This window comes from Hemibagrus wyckioides, linkage group LG01 (genome assembly GCF_019097595.1).
Source record: "Hemibagrus wyckioides isolate EC202008001 linkage group LG01, SWU_Hwy_1.0, whole genome shotgun sequence".
Classification (NCBI taxonomy): Eukaryota; Metazoa; Chordata; class Actinopteri; order Siluriformes; family Bagridae; genus Hemibagrus; species Hemibagrus wyckioides.
The window spans coordinates 30,473,436-30,494,822 of NC_080710.1; the positions used below are offsets into that span (position 1 = coordinate 30,473,436).

A 21,387-nucleotide genomic window follows, 5' to 3' on the forward strand; every position below is an offset into this window, starting at 1 on the left:
ACAGCTGATGCTTAATCCAGTCAACTGCTCTGGAAATTCAGACAAGCCGTGCTTTCTGAAAGGTGTCTTAGGACGAGATGAGCGGTACATTTTCCGCCATGCCTCTGTACTCTGTGATATTGGGTGTTGCTGAAATATATTTCTTCCATTTACGTCATTTAGAGACTGACCCTCTCAGCTTACTTCATCCTACACGTGCCCTTATATTAACAGTCAAGTGGGTAGATGTTATTGGTCGGGTTTTACCCCAGGTTAAATAAAGCCTTAGGGCTGGCTACACTACATTTACGTTTAATCATTTGATAAACTTACAGAGCGACAAGAACAAGCCGAGCTCCCGAAGGAATTCTGACCTATTCCGCCTGCTCTGGCAGACATTCCTGGCCAGTCCTGCCCACTCCTGTAGAACGATTCACCAGTCCCTTCTGTCCCCGCTGCTGTTATTGCTTGTCCTCTTCATATCTGGTTTCCATCTCTATCCCTCATGAGGCTATACACCACCCACTCTTGTCCACTTTTTTGTTTTTGTTTGTTTTTTGAGTCCACAGAGCCCCAGTCCTGGGGTTTAAACTCTGAACGCTTGCATAAACCTTTACTGGTCTTTCCATTACACCCAGCCAGTCCATATTTTCATATATTCCACCCCCCCCCATATACTTGAAATGGCCAATTAGTCATCTGTCTTCTATATCTGGAGCCACAAATTGCCTCACTCATTTCCTCACTTGTTTCCTCCAAGCCATATTACACAACAGAGTCAGATCTTGCTGTAATCCCCTGGTCATCTGTGACTCGTACCAAAAGCCCTATTTGAGCTTCCGTCAAACCAGTTAGCGTAAAGCTAATAGCTGAAGTGCTTTTACTCCTGTATGAATGAATAATGTTGTTTTCTTCCATCACCGTAACCCCATTGCCCACATTAAAGAATGCATTATTGATGCAGCGCTTTAGTCTCTACTTGTCATAATAATTTTTATCTCTTTTTTTTTTTCCCCACTCCATTCAGTAAGGGCTTTAGAATTGCGATTTGGAGTAAGAAAGATCGGTTTGCTGCTGGGCGGGTGCTAGGGAAATGTTGAAAAGGTAAATGCTCACCAGGGTTGATCATTGGGCAAACTGTATATAGTGTAACAAACAGGATTTTAGTATAGCAAGCAAGAAATTTCCTCTTTTAATTTGGCCATAAACGTTGCCTTGTGGTCAATATGCATTCCTTTTTTAACAATGTTCCAATATAATTTCCAAGTAAAGGCCTCTAATATGAATGAACATTAATGTGAGGTGTTGTTTCACTTGTCTCCCCATCAGATAAGGCAAAAAAAAAAGTTATAGTTGTATTGTAAAGGCTGATAAAATGCAAAACCCAAAGCTAGTTCGAGGCCATGGAGCATGAAAACCTCTCACTGGATTAATAAGTAACTAAAAATAATAATAATAATAATAATAATTTGTGTCCCTGTACACTGCTTCCAGTGAACCTGATTCAGCATGTCACTAAGGTCATAGTCCTAAAACTCACCACAAGTTGCAAGTCACTTTTACCTGGTTTTTATTTTTTTTTTTAAATTTTTTTATTTTTTAACCCTCTAACCCAAATAGTGTCTCCAGTCACTTTTATGCTAAAGTTCACATTCTGGCTCATGTCACTTTTACCCTCAAATCCAAATAGAATCTCAAATCTCTTTTACCCTCAAGTCCAAGTCTAGGCTCATGTTACTTTTACCCTCAGTTTGAGTCTTAAGTCACTTTTTCCATCATGTCCAAGTAAAGTTTCAAGTCACTTTCACCTTTAAGTTGAGTCACAGGTCACTTTTACCCTCAAGTCCAAATCGAGCCTCAAGCGTTTTTTTTTACCCTCAAATCCGAACAGAATCTCACGTCTCTTTTACCCTCAAGTCCAAGTCCTGGCTCACATTACTTTTATTCTCAGGTTGAGTCTCAAGTCACTTTTACCTGGATGTCCAAACCTCAAGTCACTTTTACATTGAGGTTGATTCAAAATCGAGCCTCAAGCTTTTGTACCCCCAAATCTAAGTAGAGTCTCAAGCCACTTTTACCACAATGTCCAAGGCCTCTCTCAAGTCTCCCTAAAGCACAAGTAAAATCTCACATCACTTACTCTTGTCTCAAGTAACTTAGATGTGAGTCAAGTCTACACAGGCAGTGGAGGAACTAAATAGCTTGCATTATGTTGTTTTTTTTCGCAAATAGCTTGTGTTCACTACCAGAGATGGGGGTAGCCCTTACACGAGTACGGTGATCTGTTAGCCGCCATCCCCATTTATGTAGAGGTTGAAAAACAGTAACGTATTGGTACAAGTATGTTTCTTTTCTTCTTGCTTCTTCTCTTATTTTTTTTTCTTTCTCTCTTCCTTCCTCATGCCTGCATTAGTGGCTAAAAGCCAAGGTAAGTCCTGTTTGTCACGTGCCCCAATCCCGCTGTAGTTTATGGATCAGCCGCTTTACCCTCAACCCTTCTCCCTTGTAGTTCAGTTTAATTCCTTCTAATATCACATGGTCCACACGACAGGGCTGGGCGATATAACTGAGAGGTGCTGTTATCGTTAAAGGGTGTATGATTTTGTGAAATTGAAAATCCAAGACCGTGTTAATCAGGTTTAAAATGAACTGTATTCATGAGAGAGCAGAGATGATAATTCCAGTCTTGTTAACTTTAGTTTTATTTTTGCATCATATCGCCCACCCCTACAGCGCAATATAAACATGCCTCTGTGTCTTAACACAAAATAGCCCCTGCACATGTAGTTAAAAATGGCCCTTTTGTAGGCAGTGTGGGTTTCCCAGATTCAATGATTGCTTTAATTAGAGCCTCGGCTTGCCTGCGAACGGCGCCGGGTTGTTTATCAAACATCGCACAATAGCATCCTAATGAAAAATGGGATCGCTGATCCAACAACAAGAGATATTTAATATATTTCAGGTTATTAATAACATACACACCCAATTCACCTTGTCATGTCAGTCTCAGGCCGTTTATTGAATCTAATCTAAAACTTTTTTTTTTTTCGAGACGTTAGAAAGCTGGTAGATATCTCCAGCTTGTTTTTAAATCATCAGGTCTGGGAAGTCCACCATTCGTCCAGCTGCCCCCCTTGTCCTTGTCTGCAGTTTGTCCGTATAACCTCTGCTCAAACACTCATGCTGTGCTTTTTAACTCTCACTCAATCAGCAACATGGAAACAACCAATCAATCAGAGGAGGAACGCTATCGAGGACCAATCCGCCGACACAGAAGCCACCCAGTCCGCCCATGGCAGGGCGTGGCACTCTCGGGTAAGTCGCTGTTTAAGGACAGGAAGAAATAAAATCCATGACATGCTGTTATAGGGAAATAATCAATGACACGGTGGTGTGATGTAACACGTTATACAACAAGCTGTACCTTACCAGCGCTAATATTTATCTAGTAATGGGCAATAGGTACTTTTTATCCATTTCTATTTTCATTAAATGTAATAGTGTATAATTAATGAAGGAATGCAAAATTCTGTGATTATTGGTTGTGATTATTATCTGAGAATTGGTTGTTTATTGTCGAGGGTGTCATCATCCATTTTCTTTTAGGGCCTCATGTTTTAGGTGAGTGACTAGCTAGATGGGTGGGTGATGGATGGATGGATGGATAGATAGATGGATAGATACTTACTTTATTCATCCCAATGGGAAATTTACAGCTTGGATTTTCATTGATTTATTTAATAATTACATTCTCTCTCTGTTCTGTCTCTCTGTCTCTGTCTCTCTCTCTCTCTCTCTCTGTCTCGCAGGCGTAACACCTCATATAAAACTCTTGAGCCAGTAAAACCTCCTACAGTGCCTAATGACTACATGACCAGCCCCGCCCGCCTTGGGAGCCAGCACAGCCCGGGGCGTACGGCCTTGCTCAACCAGAGACCAAGAACCCACAGGTAATACACACACATGCGCGCGCACACACACACACACACACAAACCAGCAAAACTATTATGTAATCTACTAGTCTATCGCTAATATTTCAGGAGTGGTTTGGATTACTACAAAATATTGTAGTCAGAGATAATCCCTCTGTTTGTTTTTCTGCCACAGTTCTGAATATAATGGACTATATGAGCAGGGTTTTTTTTCTCAGATTTCTGCCCACCTATTTCAGTTTCATGTCATGATTCATGTCTAAGCTTAGAAGAGCATTGTCTCCATTTCCTGGAGTTATAACCACCGTGACAAATCTTGTGTGTCCAACAAGTATGACTGATTTAAGCCATCTCATTAGCTAAAACATCCAAGTGCTGACTAAGGAAGTTATAAATATTGTTCATTTGGCAATTAAATGGAAAGTGAATCGGATCTTTTATTAATATTAAATTGGGTTTGGAATCTAGTACTATAACTGGTGGCCCTTTTTCCATTAACAAAAAGCCTCAGGTCCTTGTTCTTGATGGACAGGAGTGAAACCGGACATTGTTTTCTGCTGTTGTAGCCCCTCCCCCTTCACGATGAGATGCTTTTCTGCTCACCACGGTTGTAAAGAATGGTTATGATATCTTGTATCTGTATCTGTGTGACTTTATTCAGTCATACTTGAAGCGGCTGATCTGTAGCACTAAGTTCATGCAGCTCATTCATGTGTTTGTGTGTGGAGGTGAGGGTTTTATGTAAGCGGCTGCACTGACCTCAGCGTGATGTCACTGTATAGCACTTTTATCCTTTCTACTTCAAGGCAGGAGAGGATCATTCGCATAAGTACATATTGTACAGCCCAAGCATCATGAATAAAGATTAATGCTACAAGCTCATTAACAGGAATAAGAAGAATAAATCCTTAGCAGTCCTGATGATGATGATGATGATGCTGCTGATGATAATAATAACAATAATAATAATAATAATAATAATAATAATAATAATAATAATAAAAGAGTAATAGCAGGGCTGGAAGACAGTCAGGGTGTCACCTGCTTTATCGTGGGTGGTGTCGGTGTCCTGTTGCTACATGTTTTGTGGTTAGCTTTGCCAGGAAATACAATGTTTTGTAGATGAAGCTACTAAAAATTTGAGGTTAGGTTTTATGAGTAAAAATCAGAAAATATAATCTTGTATTGCCATAAAATGTAATTTTTTTTTCAATTTTTCCATTATTATTATTATTATTATTATTATTGTTATTATTGTTGTTGTTTGCTAGTTATGCACTTCTGTATTTTTTTCATCATGTTTTTATCATAATCATATGTCTCAATATAGAATTATTTCTGCATCCATGTTCCTGTTTTTTTATTTTATTAAAGCAAAAACATACAGTACATGCCAGCAGCTTGGGAACGTCTGTACACTCTATGCTGTAAAATGTGAACCGTGAACAAATACAACCATTGGGATTCTGTCAAGCCCCGCCTCCTGTGCTGGGATTGGCCAGAAGTTCTTATCAGGGTTGTAAAACTTCAGACTTCTGCAAAATACAATCTGACTCCATTCATTTTTTCGTTTAACTGTCGTCTGTAGTAAGTGATTTATGATCGTGTAAATTTACGTAACTCATCACCTTTTAAGTCGTCCGATCATTTCACCCTCTACTCTCCCTCCAGCAGTTACACCAGTGACCCAGCTCACTGTGGAAAATGGAGACAGATATCCATCAAAAGACATTTGTCTGTTGTCTGGTTGCCATGGTAATGTGAAGAATTTCTCAAATATCAGATGGGAAACTGCAGCCCTGTGAAAAGTGTCGTTTCTCACAAAGATCTTTGACACAGCAGAGACACGTGAGGATGTCAGCTGCTGAAAGACATGCCTCATGTATAACACGTGTTTTTATCATTCTCACTGGGGAAAAAAGTGAATATCTCAATCTCTCTCTGTCTGTCTCTCTCTCTCTCTCTCTCTTTCTGTTTCACTGGGTATCTGTGTCTGAGCATCTCTCTCAATTGGTATTTTTGTCTCTTTTTGTCTGTCTGTCTGTGTCTGTCTCTCTCTCTCTCTCTGTCTCTCTCTGGGTGTCTGTTTCGGTGCATTTCTCTACATTGGTCTTTCTTACTGTCTCTCTCTCTCTCTCTCTCTGTTTCACTTGGTATCTGTGTCTGTGCATCTCTCTCCATTGGTATTTATCTTTCTGTCTGTCTGTGTGTCTCTCTCTGTCCCTCTCTGGGTATCTGTATCAGTTCATCTCTCTCCATTGGTCTTTATCTTACTGTCTCTGTCTGTCTGTCTCTCTCTCTCTCTCTCGCTGGGTATTTGTGTCAGTGCCTCATCTTTCCACTGGTCTTTAATTGTCTGTCTGTCTGTCTCTCTCTCTCTCTCTCGCTGGGTATTTGTGTCAGTGCCTCATCTTTCCACTGGTCTTTAATTGTCTGTCTGTCTGTCTCTCTCTCTCTCTCTCTCTCTCGCTGGGTATTTGTGTCAGTGCCTCATCTTTCCACTGGTCTTTAATTGTCTGTCTGTCTGTCTCTCTCTCTCTCTCTCTCTCTCGCTGGGTATTTGTGTCAGTGCCTCATCTTTCCACTGGTCTTTAATTGTCTGTCTGTCTCTCTCTCTCTCTCTCGCTGGGTATTTGTGTCAGTGCCTCATCTTTCCACTGGTCTTTAATTGTCTGTCTGTCTGTCTCTCTCTCTCTCTCTCTCTCGCTGGGTATTTGTGTCAGTGCCTCGTCTTTCCACTGGTCTTTGTCTGTCTGTCTGTCTGTCTCTCTCGTTCTCTCTTTCTCTCTGGGTATATGTGTCCGTCCACCACCACCACTCCCTAGTCTCTCTTCCTCTCCACTTCCGGTTTTCAGTTTTCATTCACACAAGTGGTCATGTATGGAGAACTGATTAAACAGGAATTTGCGTAGGTTTGGAAAACTTGCAGGCGTTTTAGTGTACGCTAGTTCAGGATATGAAAAGTTTTGAATGTGGGGATGTGGGACACAGACGTCTTATTTGCCCTCACAAGCTGAACAACTGCAAGATGCTGATGGACAAGGGGCCACTTCAACAACTACCAGCAAGTCTTCTCCTCAAGGAGAGCAAATGCAGAGTGCTCTTAGTGAGAACCAAAGAGATTCTATGAAGATTCTCTTTATGACTGGGAAGGGAATAATGGAGAAAGTGTGGGAAAAATCTTAAACTGGAAATGGCCCAGATGTCATATGGAGGATGTGTTTTTGTAATCAATAATCCTGTCTCCTCTGTGCTTTGGCATAAACTTTTACATAGTTGTAAATCCTCCAAGGGCAGATTTCTTTTGGTCAGAGCATCATTGGATTAGAGCTGCCATTACAGGAGGAAAGGCAGGGGCTCATTGATTTATCCTCCTGTGTAATGGCTGAAAACTGTACAGATTTTTATATGGAACTGGGCTCAGATGGTATGAAACTGTAAAGGTGCTTCTAGAGCAAGTCAGGAAGCTATACTACCAGTCAAAAGTTTGGACACATCTTCTAATTCCATGGTCTTTCCTGATGTTTATTTCTCTCTACATTGTAAAACAATGCTGAAGGCGGCTGAAATCCACAATAATGTCGTTTGAACAGTTGATATTGAGATATGTCTGCTACTGATGCTCTGTAAAGCCTTCATAACGGCTCTAATCTGAGGTGCTGTTAATTGGTGATTTCTGAGGCTGGTCACTCTAAATGAACTTCTCCTCTGCAGCAGAGGTCAGTTTTGGTCTTGCTTTACTGGGATGGTCTTCATGTGAGCCAGTTTCATCATGGTGCTTGATGGGTTTTGCAAATGCACTTAACAATACTGTTCTTGTAAGAACTATTCCAGAACACCTGACCTTCATGTCTTAAAATAACAACTGACTGTTTTTTGTTGTCATTACATATGGATTACTGAAGTCCATGTGTGTTATTTCATAGTTTTGAAATCTCCAGTATTATTCTAGAATGTAGAAAATAAACCCCTAAACAAAAAACATTGAATTAAAATGTGTGTCCAAACCTTTGACTGGTAGTGTATTCTACAACCTGGGTATGTTAAAACCTGGAAAAGAAGAAGTCCCAGGTTCGTTTATGACTCAGTTTTATAGACATGGCAGATTATGGAAATCAATATTAAGAGCATGCATCACTTTGAAGAGCTATACGTTTACAGTGACTTTCTGAGTAGGATGGTTTTAGACTCAGCTCTGACAGAAGGAGGATGCACAAAATTAGGACACCTTTTTAAAAGGCACACAATTCTCTGTAACGGAAGTTACGTAACTAGCAAGTATAAGATCTGAAACAGTGCTGAAAAAATCTAGCGCAAGAAGTCTGTGAATCAATACCGCAGTCACTAAAGGGAGCCTGCTGAAAACTCTGATGTGGTTAACCAATGGGACGAGGACTGTGAGTGCACCTTCCCATAGCTAGGTATCTCCCCAGCCGTGGGAGAACGGACTGTGCTCGGAAATAATCTCCATTCTCTCTCAACTTTACACACGAGTTCAAGGCAAAACAAAATTGCTCTCCATTTGTCTTTCTCTCTCCCTGTCTTTACACCGGGGTTCTGGATTCTTTCAGTCTCTCTCTCTTTTATTACTTTCTGTCTCTCTCTCTTTACATCTCTGTTCTAGGTTCTTTATCAGTCTCTCTGTCTTGCGCTCTCATTACATCTCTGTTCTGGGTTCTTTATCAGTCTCTCTTTCTGTCTCTCTCTCTTTACATCCGAGTTCTGGGTATCCGTTCATCTCTCTCTCTCTCTCTCTCTTTGGGTATCTGTATCAGTTCATCTCTCTCCATTGGTCTTTATCTTACTGTCTCTCTCTCTCTCTCTCTCTCTCTCTCACAAATACGCAAAAAAATTAAACACAGGAATAATATGATTTGAAAATAGTAAAAATATATTCAAAAAGACAGTCAAGAATAAACAACCCTCTCTCTCTCTCTCTCCGCAGTGGCAGCAGTGGGGGTAGTGGCAGTCGTGAGAACAGCGGAGGCAGCAGTATTGGCATTCCTATTGCCGTGCCCACTCCCTCCATCCCTAACTCTGGTCCAGGTAAAACTCTTCCCCCTGACCCTGACCCTGGACTAAACATTTCCACTTCTGTCCATAGTATCATCATATTCTCTCTCTCATCTAAACCTCTGAGACAAACACAAATATAAGGCATTCTCCATGTTTTGTGTGTGTCGTTAAAGGGGTCATTTACAAAAGAAGTCAACTTAAATCATTATAATTAATGAATTAAATGAAACTTCAATTAGAAAAATGATATTTATTGAATATAGTTCATTCCAAAATTCACTTCAGACCACACAAGCAGAATGTTATCAGTATTTTGTGTGTGTGTGGTTTGAGGTGAGACCAAAGTCCATGTTTAATCAGTTTAATGTGATCAGTCGCTCCCTCCAGGAGGTTGTATTAACCCTTTCATGCCTGTCTTTAATGACATATGGAAAACACAGAGGAAAAAAAGAAAAGACAGCAAAATCCAACCCTCCACTCAGTCTTTACATGTGTTAGGCTTCAGTGCTGATTTGTTGGTGTGACTCTCACAGCCTGAGTGGCCTATTTGAGTGTGTGAGAGATGTAGGTAGGTAGGAGGGAAGTAGGCCACCATGGTGAATAGACAGACAGGGTGGGAGGGGTGGAGGCACAGCATGCTGAAGAATGGGGGAAATAAAATAGGAAGAGTGAGTGGTACACAGAATAGTGTGGAGAGGAGAGGAGAAAAGGGCAGTGTGATGGAGAGAGAGAGACGGTGCATGAACAGAACCATGGCAAATCTCTACATCACCGCTAGGGTGTGTGTGTGTGTGAGAGAGAGAGAGAGAGAGAGAGAGAGAGAGTGAGTGTGTGTGTGTGTATGAGAGAGAGAGAGAGAGAGAGTGTGTGTATGAGAGAGAGAGAGTGTGTGTGTGTGTGTATGAGAGAGTGTGTGAGGGAGTGTGTGTGTGTGTATGGATGGATGCATGTGTATTATGTGTGTGTATTGGTGCATCATCTCATGTGGTTGTGCTGTATTCACTACAGCTCAGCCCATGTTTGCTCCGCCCCCACCTCCGCCTCCATCCATGTTTGGAGGCCTAATGGATTCAGGTGAGACACCACGGCCGCGTGTGTGTGTGTGTGTGTGTAGTAGGGTTTAAAAGTCCCTCCATGTCCAGAAAGTGTTACTCCATTATCTTAAAATCAAATATTAAAAAAAAGTTTAACGTTTGAATAATTCCCACCCACATCACAAAGCTCCGCCCCCAAGATCTTAGGCGTCTCATGTAGTGTCTATAAAATGAATAAACACGCATTCTGAAGCACAAGTTTTTTCCAAACGTTTTATAGTGACTTAATAAAGCCATGGCTTAATCCATTTAATCCTTTTTTTGTTACATGTTTATATATCTCCTAGATTATTTTTGTGAGCAATTAATTAAAAACATTACCATTGCATCATTTTTTTTCTTTTTCTTAGCATCATTAACATGGATTCATTCATCATCCTCTTTAGGACCCTAGTGATTTTAGTCCATAAGCAAAAAATGATTAAATCTTAAGAAACAAATATGACATGGTTGTATTAATTGTGTTAATGACTGAAAATGAAAACTCTTCTATGGTGTGGACTTTTAGACCCTCCACAGTGTGGGAAATCTGGTGGTGATGGTGATAACGGTGGTGGAGATTTAAAGTGGTGGTGGTGAATAACAGTGTAGATTTACAACACCGCATGATGAAAACATCAAATCAGCTGCTGATTCTCTACAAGAGGAACAGGGAGAGAAGCGTAACCTGGGGATTAGTACTGCATCCAACTTTCCTCGGAAGGAAATCCGACTTTACACCTTGAATTTTGGGAGTTGGGAGTCATTGATTATTTTTCCCTAAAAGCACAACACAGTGTTTTACACTTACTCAGAAAAACACTACCAATGAATAAGGACTTTATTTAGAGTCTCTGTGTTTCTTTATAAACCAGTCTCAGAATGCATGCTTGCATATGGTAAATGATAAAACGGCGTAAATACAGAGAATGCCACAGGAAGTCGCCGTCCCACTTCCTCTGTGCCAACTGTGGGTCTATTCTTCCCAAAGAAACGCTAGGTCTCAACTGAAAACCATGCAAAATGTCCACAGTCAGCATTCCAGAAGCACCGAGGGGGCGTAGAGGACGTAATCCAGCCACCTCGTCTTCCCTGCACTCGTCCCTCTTCTCTCTCTCACGTCGTTTTCTTTTATTTAGCCGTCTGTTTCCATTACCGAACGCCGGAACCAAACGTCTGCGTTATCGAGCACCGGAAACAGGAAAGATGTATCTACACAGCTTTCTGTATAAACACACAAGCTTGTTTACATCCCAGATAATCTCTGTGCTCATTATCAAAATAGACGTCGGACACAAACAAGTTGTTTTCTGTTTTTGGGACTCTGCGTCTGGGATTTGTTTATTACACTACAGCAGCTTTATTGGTCTTAATGGTACACACAATTCTGGGGTGGAGAAAATGATGCGTGTTACGTAAAACAAAACTAAAGCCTTCCTGAAACAGGTAGCTAATAATAAACACTTTCTTTTGGTTTTTATTATTAAACATAGTGTTTTATTATGATAAGACGCACTGTTGTAGCTATAGCTAGCTACCCGTTCGAAAATCCTCTGCGTGCACTACACACGTCACCTGAGACGTGACCAGAGAATAGTTTTTTGCTAATTTAATGAATAATTAAAATAACACTAGATTGCGTTGATTTATTCAATTTAAGGCTTCATTTCAATCTTTCTATTTATTAGCTTATTAAATATGTAATATCAGTCGCTTCTGGTCTCTCTAGGTGAGTTCGTGAAATTCTTTAATACTCATAAGATATTAGCTTGATTCAGGATTATTGTATGTTTTCATGTAGCCGGTGTGTCATCAGTACACTGTGATTATTTTTTTTTAAAAACTATCGCTCTCTGTCGCCTGGATCGAGTTTCCTTCAGAGAAGCTGAACAATGTGTGTTTTCCAGTAGGGTGTGTTTGCTTTCACATTCAGCTGTGTGTGTGTGTGTGTGTGTGTGTGTGTGTGTGTGTGTGTGTGTGTGTGTGTGTGTGTGTGTGTGTGTGTGAGAGAAACGCCCTTGCTTGTGACTCATAAACCGTGAACTCCCAGGAGAAGCCTCGGGCCAGGCCAAAGTTTGAAACCTGGACTGGAGCCTAACTATTTCCTCTCTTCATCTCTTTCCTGTTTATTTGTGAATCGAGCGTTAACACAGAGTAAAGGTTCCACTGCTGAATAAGAGAGATCAGATCGTGAAAGAGCCATGTCAGTGCTGTGTGGTTTCATCTCTCACTTCAATCCACCTCTAATGATCTGATCTAATGACTGCTTTCAGGAATTTTTCTTTTATAAAGCTGGTTAGTGATGATCAGGGCCGCTTCTGCTTTTGGGTTCTTTCGTATAACATTCGTATCGTTCTTTTTCCTTACAGATCATTTTCAATAACTTTGTTCATTGGGCCTTAAATAAATCCAGTAAATGAAACTAATATCCTTCTTTTGGTTTTAAGGGTGTAACTGATTTTCATTTTCTGGGTCTCTCTCTCTCTCTCTCTCTCTCTCTCTCTCTCTGGGTGATGGCCGTCGGTGATCTCTCGAACCAGGGCTCGGTCCAGCCCCCGTCTCTCAGTTTGGCACGATATCGCGTCAGATGTCCCGCCACAACTCCACCACGTCGTCCATGTCCACGGCCTCAGCCACGGGGACGTACAGGCGCGCTCCATCTCTCTCCTCTCAGCTCCCTCTGCAGCACACTAACGTCAACGGTGCTGCTCCAGCCGCCTTTACACACAACTCAAGTAAGACACGTACAACAACAACAACAACAACAAATAACCTCCATGTACCATCAGTAACACAGAGGATCACCGGTTTATTAGTTCCACGCACGTTGTTAACGTTTCCACATTTTGTCGCCTTGCAACCTGGAAACGAAATGCACTTGATCTGGATAACGTGTCATGAAGCTACACACACTGGACCAGAATATTAAAACGAATATAGTAATAGATAATAGTGTTTCTATTAGAAGTCACATGATGAAGTTGAGATGCAGATGAATGAGAGAGATGAAATCTAGACACAAAAAATCCAGAGAAAGTTCTGGAAAAGCATCAAAATTCCACTATATCCAAAATGCTTTATTCATAAAAGGAAAGAATATGCAGGAGGTCCACAGAAAAAGCTAAAAAGGGGATTAGTCAAAGAAGCCTTAAAGCAACATTTAACACCATGCTGCTACCACCATGTTTCACCCTCAGCATGTTCTTCTTATGGAGATGAGTGGTGTTGAATTTCTCACAAACAGATGTCCACAGAATTATGATTATTGATTGATTATTATCCTGATTTCTAATGGCGCTTTGTTCAGTCATCATTTGAAATGATTTTGTATAGATCCGTAACATGAAGGCTGTTTCAGTTCCAGGCTGCAACACTACAAAATGTAGGAAAGGTTTAAAGGGGGGGTAAATACTTATGCACAGCACTACAGCAACATGAAAAGCTCAACTTTATGATAAATCTGATGATGAAATTGCATCAGTGGCTGATTTTATTCAGTATCAGGAAGCGAGTTTATCCTCCGATTTCACCTTTCCCACAGTGCAGCGCTCGCATATTTCTAACTCCTGTATCGAACGCAGAAGTGCAGACTCAGTGTTTTTCTCCCATCTTTGCTGATTTTTAAATTTTTTTTCTTCCTCCCATCGACTCACCTGCAGGAAATCCAGCGCTGCGGTTTCTGAAGCAGATTTGTCGAGTCAGATTTAATCACCGAAATTGGAATCCGATTCACGTTTGGAAAATATTGCTTTAAAAATGAAGATGGACTTTCAGGTCATTACTCGGTTTCCTTCAGGAACTTGCTGAACTGTTGATTTCGCTCCTGGGCAAGTGGTTCGCTGTAGGAAGACCATCGATCAGCATCTATTAGCGCTTTTCCACCTAACAGCACAGGGAACAAACCCAAAATCAAATCCCGGCTAAAACCTCGCATTGTTTTCTGATCACATGAATCAAGTAGGAGTTTCTCTAGAGGTTATCCAGGATATAAGATGGGGGATATGACAATATAATATCAGTATCAAAATCTTTTTCTGACATATTGCGATTATTTAAAAATAAATAAATTACCAATTACCTGAAAGCAGTTTCTGTTGACAAAAAAAATAATCTTTTACATATATTATTAACATAAAAATATAAAAAGTAAAAGTAAAAAAAATCTGTTAATTTTTCATCTCCTTTTACAGGTTAAATGTTATTTTTTATCTTTTTTTTAATACAAAGCTAAAAGTTTATTTTAGTTTTTTACATTTTTTAGACAATTAAAGTCTTTTAATAAATATATTTTTTAAAAGTTTTTAAAAAATTATTTTTTTGATAAGTTTAATTACCATCTGACATTATATCCGTTCTTTCTGGTGGAAAAGTGCTGTGTGTGTGTGTGATGGTAAAGATGGATATTTTTTGTAGTTTGTTTACATCTATGTAGAATAGTTTCTTTAAGAGAGACTCGACAGTCTCGCTCTCGACCCCCTGCTGCATCAATCTGTTCACCTCCCTCGCTAACGATCGCCGTGGAAACCATTGGCTCCGAGTCAGAGACGGAGCGCCGAGTTTGTTCAGGAAAGGCAGAGATTATCATACAAACGGCTCATTACCTCACGGTTTAATGAACAGAACCATAAATAGTTTGGGAAAGATAAATGACTAGCAGGAGCTCTTCACTCTCACTCATCACACCGTGAAGCTGCGCTGCGAGGAATTAGAGACGTTTATCAGAGAACTGAGACACATCAGGGCAGTGAGACTCACCACAGCATGGTGATGTTGTCTCTTCTACGGTATCTGTACATACAGCATGTTCACCTTCTCATCATAAATATTCAATCACTCTGAAGAAGAACAATGTCAGAAAAGATACCTGAGAGAAAAACTAGGTGCTAGATTGGGGGTTCTCTATCTATCTATCTATCTATCTATCTATCTATCTATCTATCTATCTATCTATCTATCTATCTATCTATCTATCTATCTATCTATCTATCTATCTATCTATCTATCTATCTATCTATCTATCTATCTATCTATCTATCTATCTATCTATCTATCTATCTATCTATATCTAAAAATATTTCTTTTCTTTTTTTTCTTCAATAAAATCCAGAGGGGGAAAAAAATATTTATTTTTTATTTTGGCTATTTATTAAAGCAATAGATTTTTTTTATTACCAAAATGATTTTTTAAAAATTGTTATTGGATTCTAGATTACACATTCATATTTCATTTCATTTCATTTCATTTCATTTCAGACCCCACATTCAGAAGGATGGAACTAGAGAACCATGTTTTTGTCTCAAGAAATTCAGTAACCATTTCCTCCACACCGTTCCGTCAAAATAAGAATATATCATCAAATATTTTATAGCAATAAACTTACATGAAATTATAAAGGTTCTTGAGGAAACCGAGCAGTGGTTCTTCTGAACCTGTTCTGGCTCCTTTATGTTTCTTGAAACATGATGTTAATACGTTAAAGCGGAATAAATGCCGTCATTTAATAAAATGTATGTATATATATATATATATATATATATATATATACATACATACATACATATATATATACACATTATATATATATATATACACATTATATATATATACACATACATACATACATACATACATATATATAAAAAAATAGTATATGGATGTTTAGTGTAATATAGCTTAATGTTCAATACAAGAAAGGTGAAGTAATATTTCAGAATAATCTGTTTTTAAGTGATTATATTTATAAGATCAGTTTATTTATTTGTTTACCGATTGTTGATTAATTTTATCTTGTTTGTATTTTAATTTGTACTTTTTATACACGTTAATTATTACCATGTGTCTAAGAATGTATCTGAAGTCCCATCATCGAGGATCAGCACAGCGGCACTGAGGGCTTTCCTTCAGTCACTTCGCAAATCGGGTCTAATACACGCTTTCCCTTTTACTTCCCGCTCTCCTACTTTTCTGTGTGTGTGTGTGTGTGTGTGTGTATACAGTGTCTGTTGCTCCCCCGCCTCCCCCCATGCCTCAGCTCATTCCACAGATTCCCCTCACAGGTTTTGTGGCCCGGGTGCAGGAAAACAGTAAGTGCTGAACACCCCCAGTGCCCTGCGTGTGTGCGCGTGTGTGCGCGTGTGTGCACGCGTGTGTGTGTGCGTGTGTTTGGTGTGTCTTCCCCGAAGCATGTGGATAGAAAGTAGTTCAACTGGAAAAATAAAGCACACACGCTTTCCCCCACCAAAACCTCAAACGTAGTGATAAGAGACCATCACTTCTACAACTCCGCCTTCAGACTTTAGGCCACGCCTCCTAACATATGAAGAACGTGATTTGACCTTTAATATGGAGTTTCTTTTTATACACCACAGTTTGTCAGAAACCACAGGAACACAACTTCCTGAGCCACTAAAAAACTGACAAAGCAGATTAAGATGATGAAGTGATGAGTGTGATTTAGATTACTGAGATCCTCTCCTCTCCTCTCCTCTCCTCTCCTCTCCTCTTCTCCCTTTCTGATATTAAAGACGCTGTTTAAACATTTTAAGATGTTTGAACAGATTATTTCTTTTTTTTTTTTTTAAGAAGACAGTTTTCAGTCTGCTGTCCCCGACTGCTGATCATGTCTGTGTTAGCGTGATCATGTACGCTAGCCCTTTGTCAGATAGAACCTCAGCTGATGTTTTCAGAGGATCTGTATTACTGCAGTAGTGTTGGCTCAGGAGTTTCCTGTGAGCGCCATGTGTGATAAACTTCAAGCATCAATCACGTCACGTTTAATCCACTACTTTTGAGGTGACGGGGGAGATGTCTGTTAGATCACTCGAAGAGCTGCATGCTGCATGATGTCTGTGTGTCCTTCATTTCACTGCAGCCTCTCATCCTCCTCTCATCTACCTTTCATCCACCTTTCCTCTCCTCTCATCCACATCTCCTCTCATCCACCTCACCTCTCTTCTCATTCTTCTCTCATCCACCTCTCCCCTCATCCTCCTCTCCTCTCCTCTCCTCTCATCTACCTCGCCTCTCTTCTCATCTACCTCTCATCCTCCTCTCCTCTCGTCTCATCCACCTCTCCTCTGCTCTTCTCTCATCCTCCTCTCATAGTCATCTCCTCTCTTCTTCCTCTTTATCTCCTCTTCCTCTCCTGTTTTCTTCCTTTTACTCTTCCTTTTCCTCTCCCTCCTCCTCTCCTCTCCCTCTTCCTCTCCTTTCCTCGTTGAAGTGTTGAATAAGTGCTACAGAAGGAGAGCAAAAAAGTTCTGGCACCCAGGGAACCTTAGAGTGTGTTAACAAAACGGTCAACAGCGCTGTTGGATTGGTCAGAAAAAGCTCAGCCTGGCACAGTGTGTGTGTTTCTTCTGCCCCCTAGTGGACATTCTGTTTATTACAGCCATAACACGGTGCTCTATGGAAGACTGGTCGTACTTCTGATTGATTTAAAATGTACTTAAAAAGAATTTCGAGATTGTATTAATTCTGAAGTTCGACCAGTTTTCTAACATACTTTATTGTCCTGTATTTACAGTAGAGTTGCGAGTTTCTTCATAATTAGTAATCCTTTCCCAGCCTGGGAATTGGTCCCCAGCTCCAGACTGAATATAGCTGATTGACCACGCCCCCGCCCCCTTTTTTCTTTAAAAGGAATCTCTTGAAAACTATCTCAGGAAAACCTGAGCATTTCTGTTTATTATTCTTACTCATTAACTCATTAATTTATTTTTAAATGCCGTAGTCAATGTTTATTACATCACAGAAGTGTCTAGTTAAAGAACAAAATGAAATTAGGACAATAAAGATAAAATTTTAAAGCACTTTGTAGTCTGTAGTGTAGAATTGTAGTGTGTGTAGAATTACTTAAAGTGAAAATAATTTAAAATGGTTTATTGTGTTTTATAAAAAGCTTTGAGTTACACACTACTTTAAAACTTCTTTTCCTCCCCATTTCTTTTCATTCATCTCTTATTCTTTTCCCAGTTGTAACTGAATCACTTGAGATTGAGTGAATCATGAACGAATCGTTATCCTCGGTTCTAATTCTCTGCATGGCTTCGGTTCAACTCGAACCTTCGTCCAGCATGCTGACCAATCAGGACACAGATCTCGCCGTCTTGCATGAGATTGCACGACACACGTCTGGTCGTCAGACATTAACACTCGCATGCTGCCCATGTGCGTGAGAGAGAGAGTTGGATCGCATGCCCAGCTCGTCCATGTGTCCACATTTATAAACATGATTAAAATCTTCCTCTCATTTCTGACTCTTAGTCGCTGACACCCCGACTCCGCCCCCTCCTCCTCCTCCTGACGACATGCCCATGTTCGACGAGGCTCCGCCCCCTCCACCTCCACCTCCAGTGGATTATGAGGATGAGGAGGCAGCTGTGGTGCAGTATAGTGACCCGTACGCTGACGGAGACCCCCAGTGGGCCCCTAAGATCTACATGGAGAAAGGTGAGACTCTGGACATATATATATATATATTGTTTACAGTGTCTGCCTTCAGGATTTTAACCTTCTTTCCTTCGCCTTCAGTGGTGGCCATCTACGACTACGCCAAGGACAAAGACGACGAGCTGAGCTTCATGGAAGGCGCCATCATTTACGTCATCAAGAAGAACGACGACGGCTGGTTCGAGGGAGTGTGTAACGGCGTCACCGGCCTCTTCCCCGGCAACTACGTCGAACCCATCATGCACTACGCTGACTGACGAGGCTCCAGTACACGCATCCAACAGCGTAGAGTGTGTTAGGGGGTGAGAGAGAAAGAGAGAGAGATAGAGAGAGCGCCGGCTCCTGGCCTCGGAGCGTGTGATGATGTGACGAGTGAGAAGAGAGAGGTCAGAGAGACGGCGTGATCTGTGTAAATACAACGAGCCGGGTGTTTTTAGTATTTTTACAGTGAATGTTTCGAACACATCTCAATGCCAAACGTCTTTCCATTCGAAACTTTTAATCCAGTCCAAAACTGTCTATGATGAATATAAAAACTAATATACATGATAAAGTTCTAAAGTATGCGTTATCCATAACACTGTTGAAGGCAGTAAGTCTAAAATGTGATCGAAATCCTGACATGAAGCATGCCTACGACTTTTATATGTATAGCAACGTCGAGATTTTTTTTTTTTTGTTAAATTTTCGGTCCTGATACTTGAAGGTATTAACGGACAATTTTATTTTAATACATAAACTTTATATTTTTTTTTCTTCCCCCGATCCTGATAATTTTTCTATTTTTTTTTATTTTCCAGTGAAGATTTTTTGTTTTTAGACATTTTAAGTGAAAAGGTTTTGTCTGTAATTCTCTTCCTCGATGCACAAAAACGGATCTGTAGATCACTTCCTCTGTAGAGGGTAAAGTTATGAAACATTATGTTAATCAATCATTATACAATCCACGTCTGCCATTAATCAGCCAGAAATAACTGCCAACCGATTTTACGACAACTCATTACCTCCCTGCACAGATTAATGAACAAAATCAGAATGGTGACCTGGTTGGGGATCATAATTAAAGCCATGGAAATATTGACAATAAATTTTTGTAAATGTCCATGACGTTCTCCTCTGCTTTTATTCCTCTGATCCGTTCAGGTGTCATTAGTGTCACTCTTAACCTCATTATTTCCACAGGACGGTACGGCTAGACTCTGCAACGGAGCTCCACCCAGGACTAGACCATTTCATTTTTTATTTTTTATTTTTAAATAAATCTTAAAGTATTTTACTTTTCAAGCTTTTTGTTTCCAGAAAAAATTCAAGCAAGCTTTTTAAGGGCTTTACTTAATCCTGATTGACGTCATGTGACAGTCGAAATCTGAGCCATTTCTCTGGAGGTCAGTCAGCAGTGACCGGTGATGAGGACAATAATTGAGGGAAAAAAATAAAAAATCCAGTGTTCAGAATTTCAGCATAATGAATATTAAAAATGTGTAAAATATTTAAAGCAAGACATGATGTTTTAATAGAACCTAAACACAGGGGTGCCAATAATTTTCTTAAAAAGAAAAATTCTTTAAAAAAGAACTTTACCTTTAAGACATTTTTTTTAAAGCCACAAAAATCGACTTGTTCGTTCTCAGGTAGTCTCAATTGCTGTAGGATTTTTAAAAATTATTATTTTTGTTATATTTTATTTTATTTTTTTTTGCATAACATTTAAACACACCAAAACAACAGCCTACTGTTTTTAAAAAAAAAAAATATTTATTTATTTATTTTTGCCAGATGAGCCAATAGAAATATGGATCTGAAATGATTGACAGTTGCATAGAAGTTTCACACATTCCTCTATTTACAGATGCCTGCCGAAGCCCCGCCCCCTTTTCCACACCCAGTTCATGATAGTCATGTTTTCTTGCTTTGAAGCATGCTCTGATGTTAAATCCTCGATTTGTGTCACGGTTTAATTCTGTTTCCGTCAAATTGAGAAAGGTTCAAGTTCATAAACATGAAATGAAATCGAATCTATCGGTGGATTTCACATCGTTAAAGTTACAGAACATCAGCAACAGCGCCAGTTGGCAGGTCAATATTTCATTAAAAGATCTTATTTCATTTAGTACGTCCCTTCAGAAGCTACATAATATACATACATGTTTTCCAGAAGATAAAATAACATCAATTTACCTCCTGCTCAAAAGTTTTCACCCCCCTTTAATAAATCATGTTGCCTTCTTGAGCCTCAGTGTACGAGTCCCTCAGTGTGAAAAGATGGATCTGAACATCATATCGCTGCTCAATAAAAGCAGACAAATATGCAGAAAATGGTGGAAAAGCTAAGAAGGTGGAGTTTAAGTGCTCAGGATGAACAAGAGACTCATGATCAACTCAAAACCAAACAGAAACTCAGTCACTGATCATCCGGGTGAAAACGCACAGGATTAAGAATCGAGCTTTTAAACTGATTCATTTTGGTGTCCTGTGGACTAGATGTACATTTCTGGTATGTAACATTCAGGATATAAAAACAATAAATGTTAGATCCTATGTAGGAAACCAATATAAGATGCATCCTAACTTCAATTATTTTTCTAATGCTGAAGTGGGTGGGAACTGGGAGATTTCAAGCTCCCAGTAGGAAAGATCTGTTGAAGTTTGACTTCACTTCAACACACAGACAAAAGAATGGGAAACTAGTGCGTTTTTAATCAGGTGATGCTTTGACTAATGATTCCATTAACATGAATCCTTTTTCTGTAGGATTTTAATTTTATTTTGATCAAAAATTCCGGCTCTTTAATTCCAGGAGGCGCCAGAAAACGTTCTGTTCTTTCTGACTTCAGACGCCCGAGTTAGTGTGAACGCTCCAAGTAGTAGATTCCCGGTTGTTGTGAACGCACCACAAATCAAACGTGATCGAAAAAGAAGAACTAGAACTATGCT

At 39.8% G+C, this 21,387-nt stretch overlaps 1 protein-coding gene across 10 annotated transcripts in view; it reads left to right on the forward strand.

The window, feature by feature from the left end:
• Nucleotides 1-19,555, forward strand: part of abi1a (abl-interactor 1a) — a 55,569-nt gene extending 36,014 nt beyond the window's left edge. For 2 of the 10 annotated variants that reach the window (XM_058386241.1, XM_058386174.1), the window contains 9 exons: nucleotides 2,393-2,407; nucleotides 3,191-3,294; nucleotides 3,789-3,929; nucleotides 8,858-8,958; nucleotides 9,937-10,002; nucleotides 12,542-12,736; nucleotides 15,999-16,085; nucleotides 18,268-18,453; nucleotides 18,535-19,555. In XM_058386241.1, the coding sequence (XP_058242224.1) occupies nucleotides 2,393-2,407; nucleotides 3,191-3,294; nucleotides 3,789-3,929; nucleotides 8,858-8,958; nucleotides 9,937-10,002; nucleotides 12,542-12,736; nucleotides 15,999-16,085; nucleotides 18,268-18,453; nucleotides 18,535-18,710 (1,071 nt within the window). In that variant the 3' untranslated portion in view covers nucleotides 18,711-19,555. The remainder of the gene's footprint in view (nucleotides 1-2,392; nucleotides 2,408-3,190; nucleotides 3,295-3,788; nucleotides 3,930-8,857; nucleotides 8,959-9,936; nucleotides 10,003-12,541; nucleotides 12,737-15,998; nucleotides 16,086-18,267; nucleotides 18,454-18,534) is intronic. The other 8 variants (XM_058386215.1, XM_058386250.1, XM_058386193.1 and 5 more) reach the window with 8 other exon arrangements.
• Nucleotides 19,556-21,387: the final 1,832 nt, after the last annotated feature.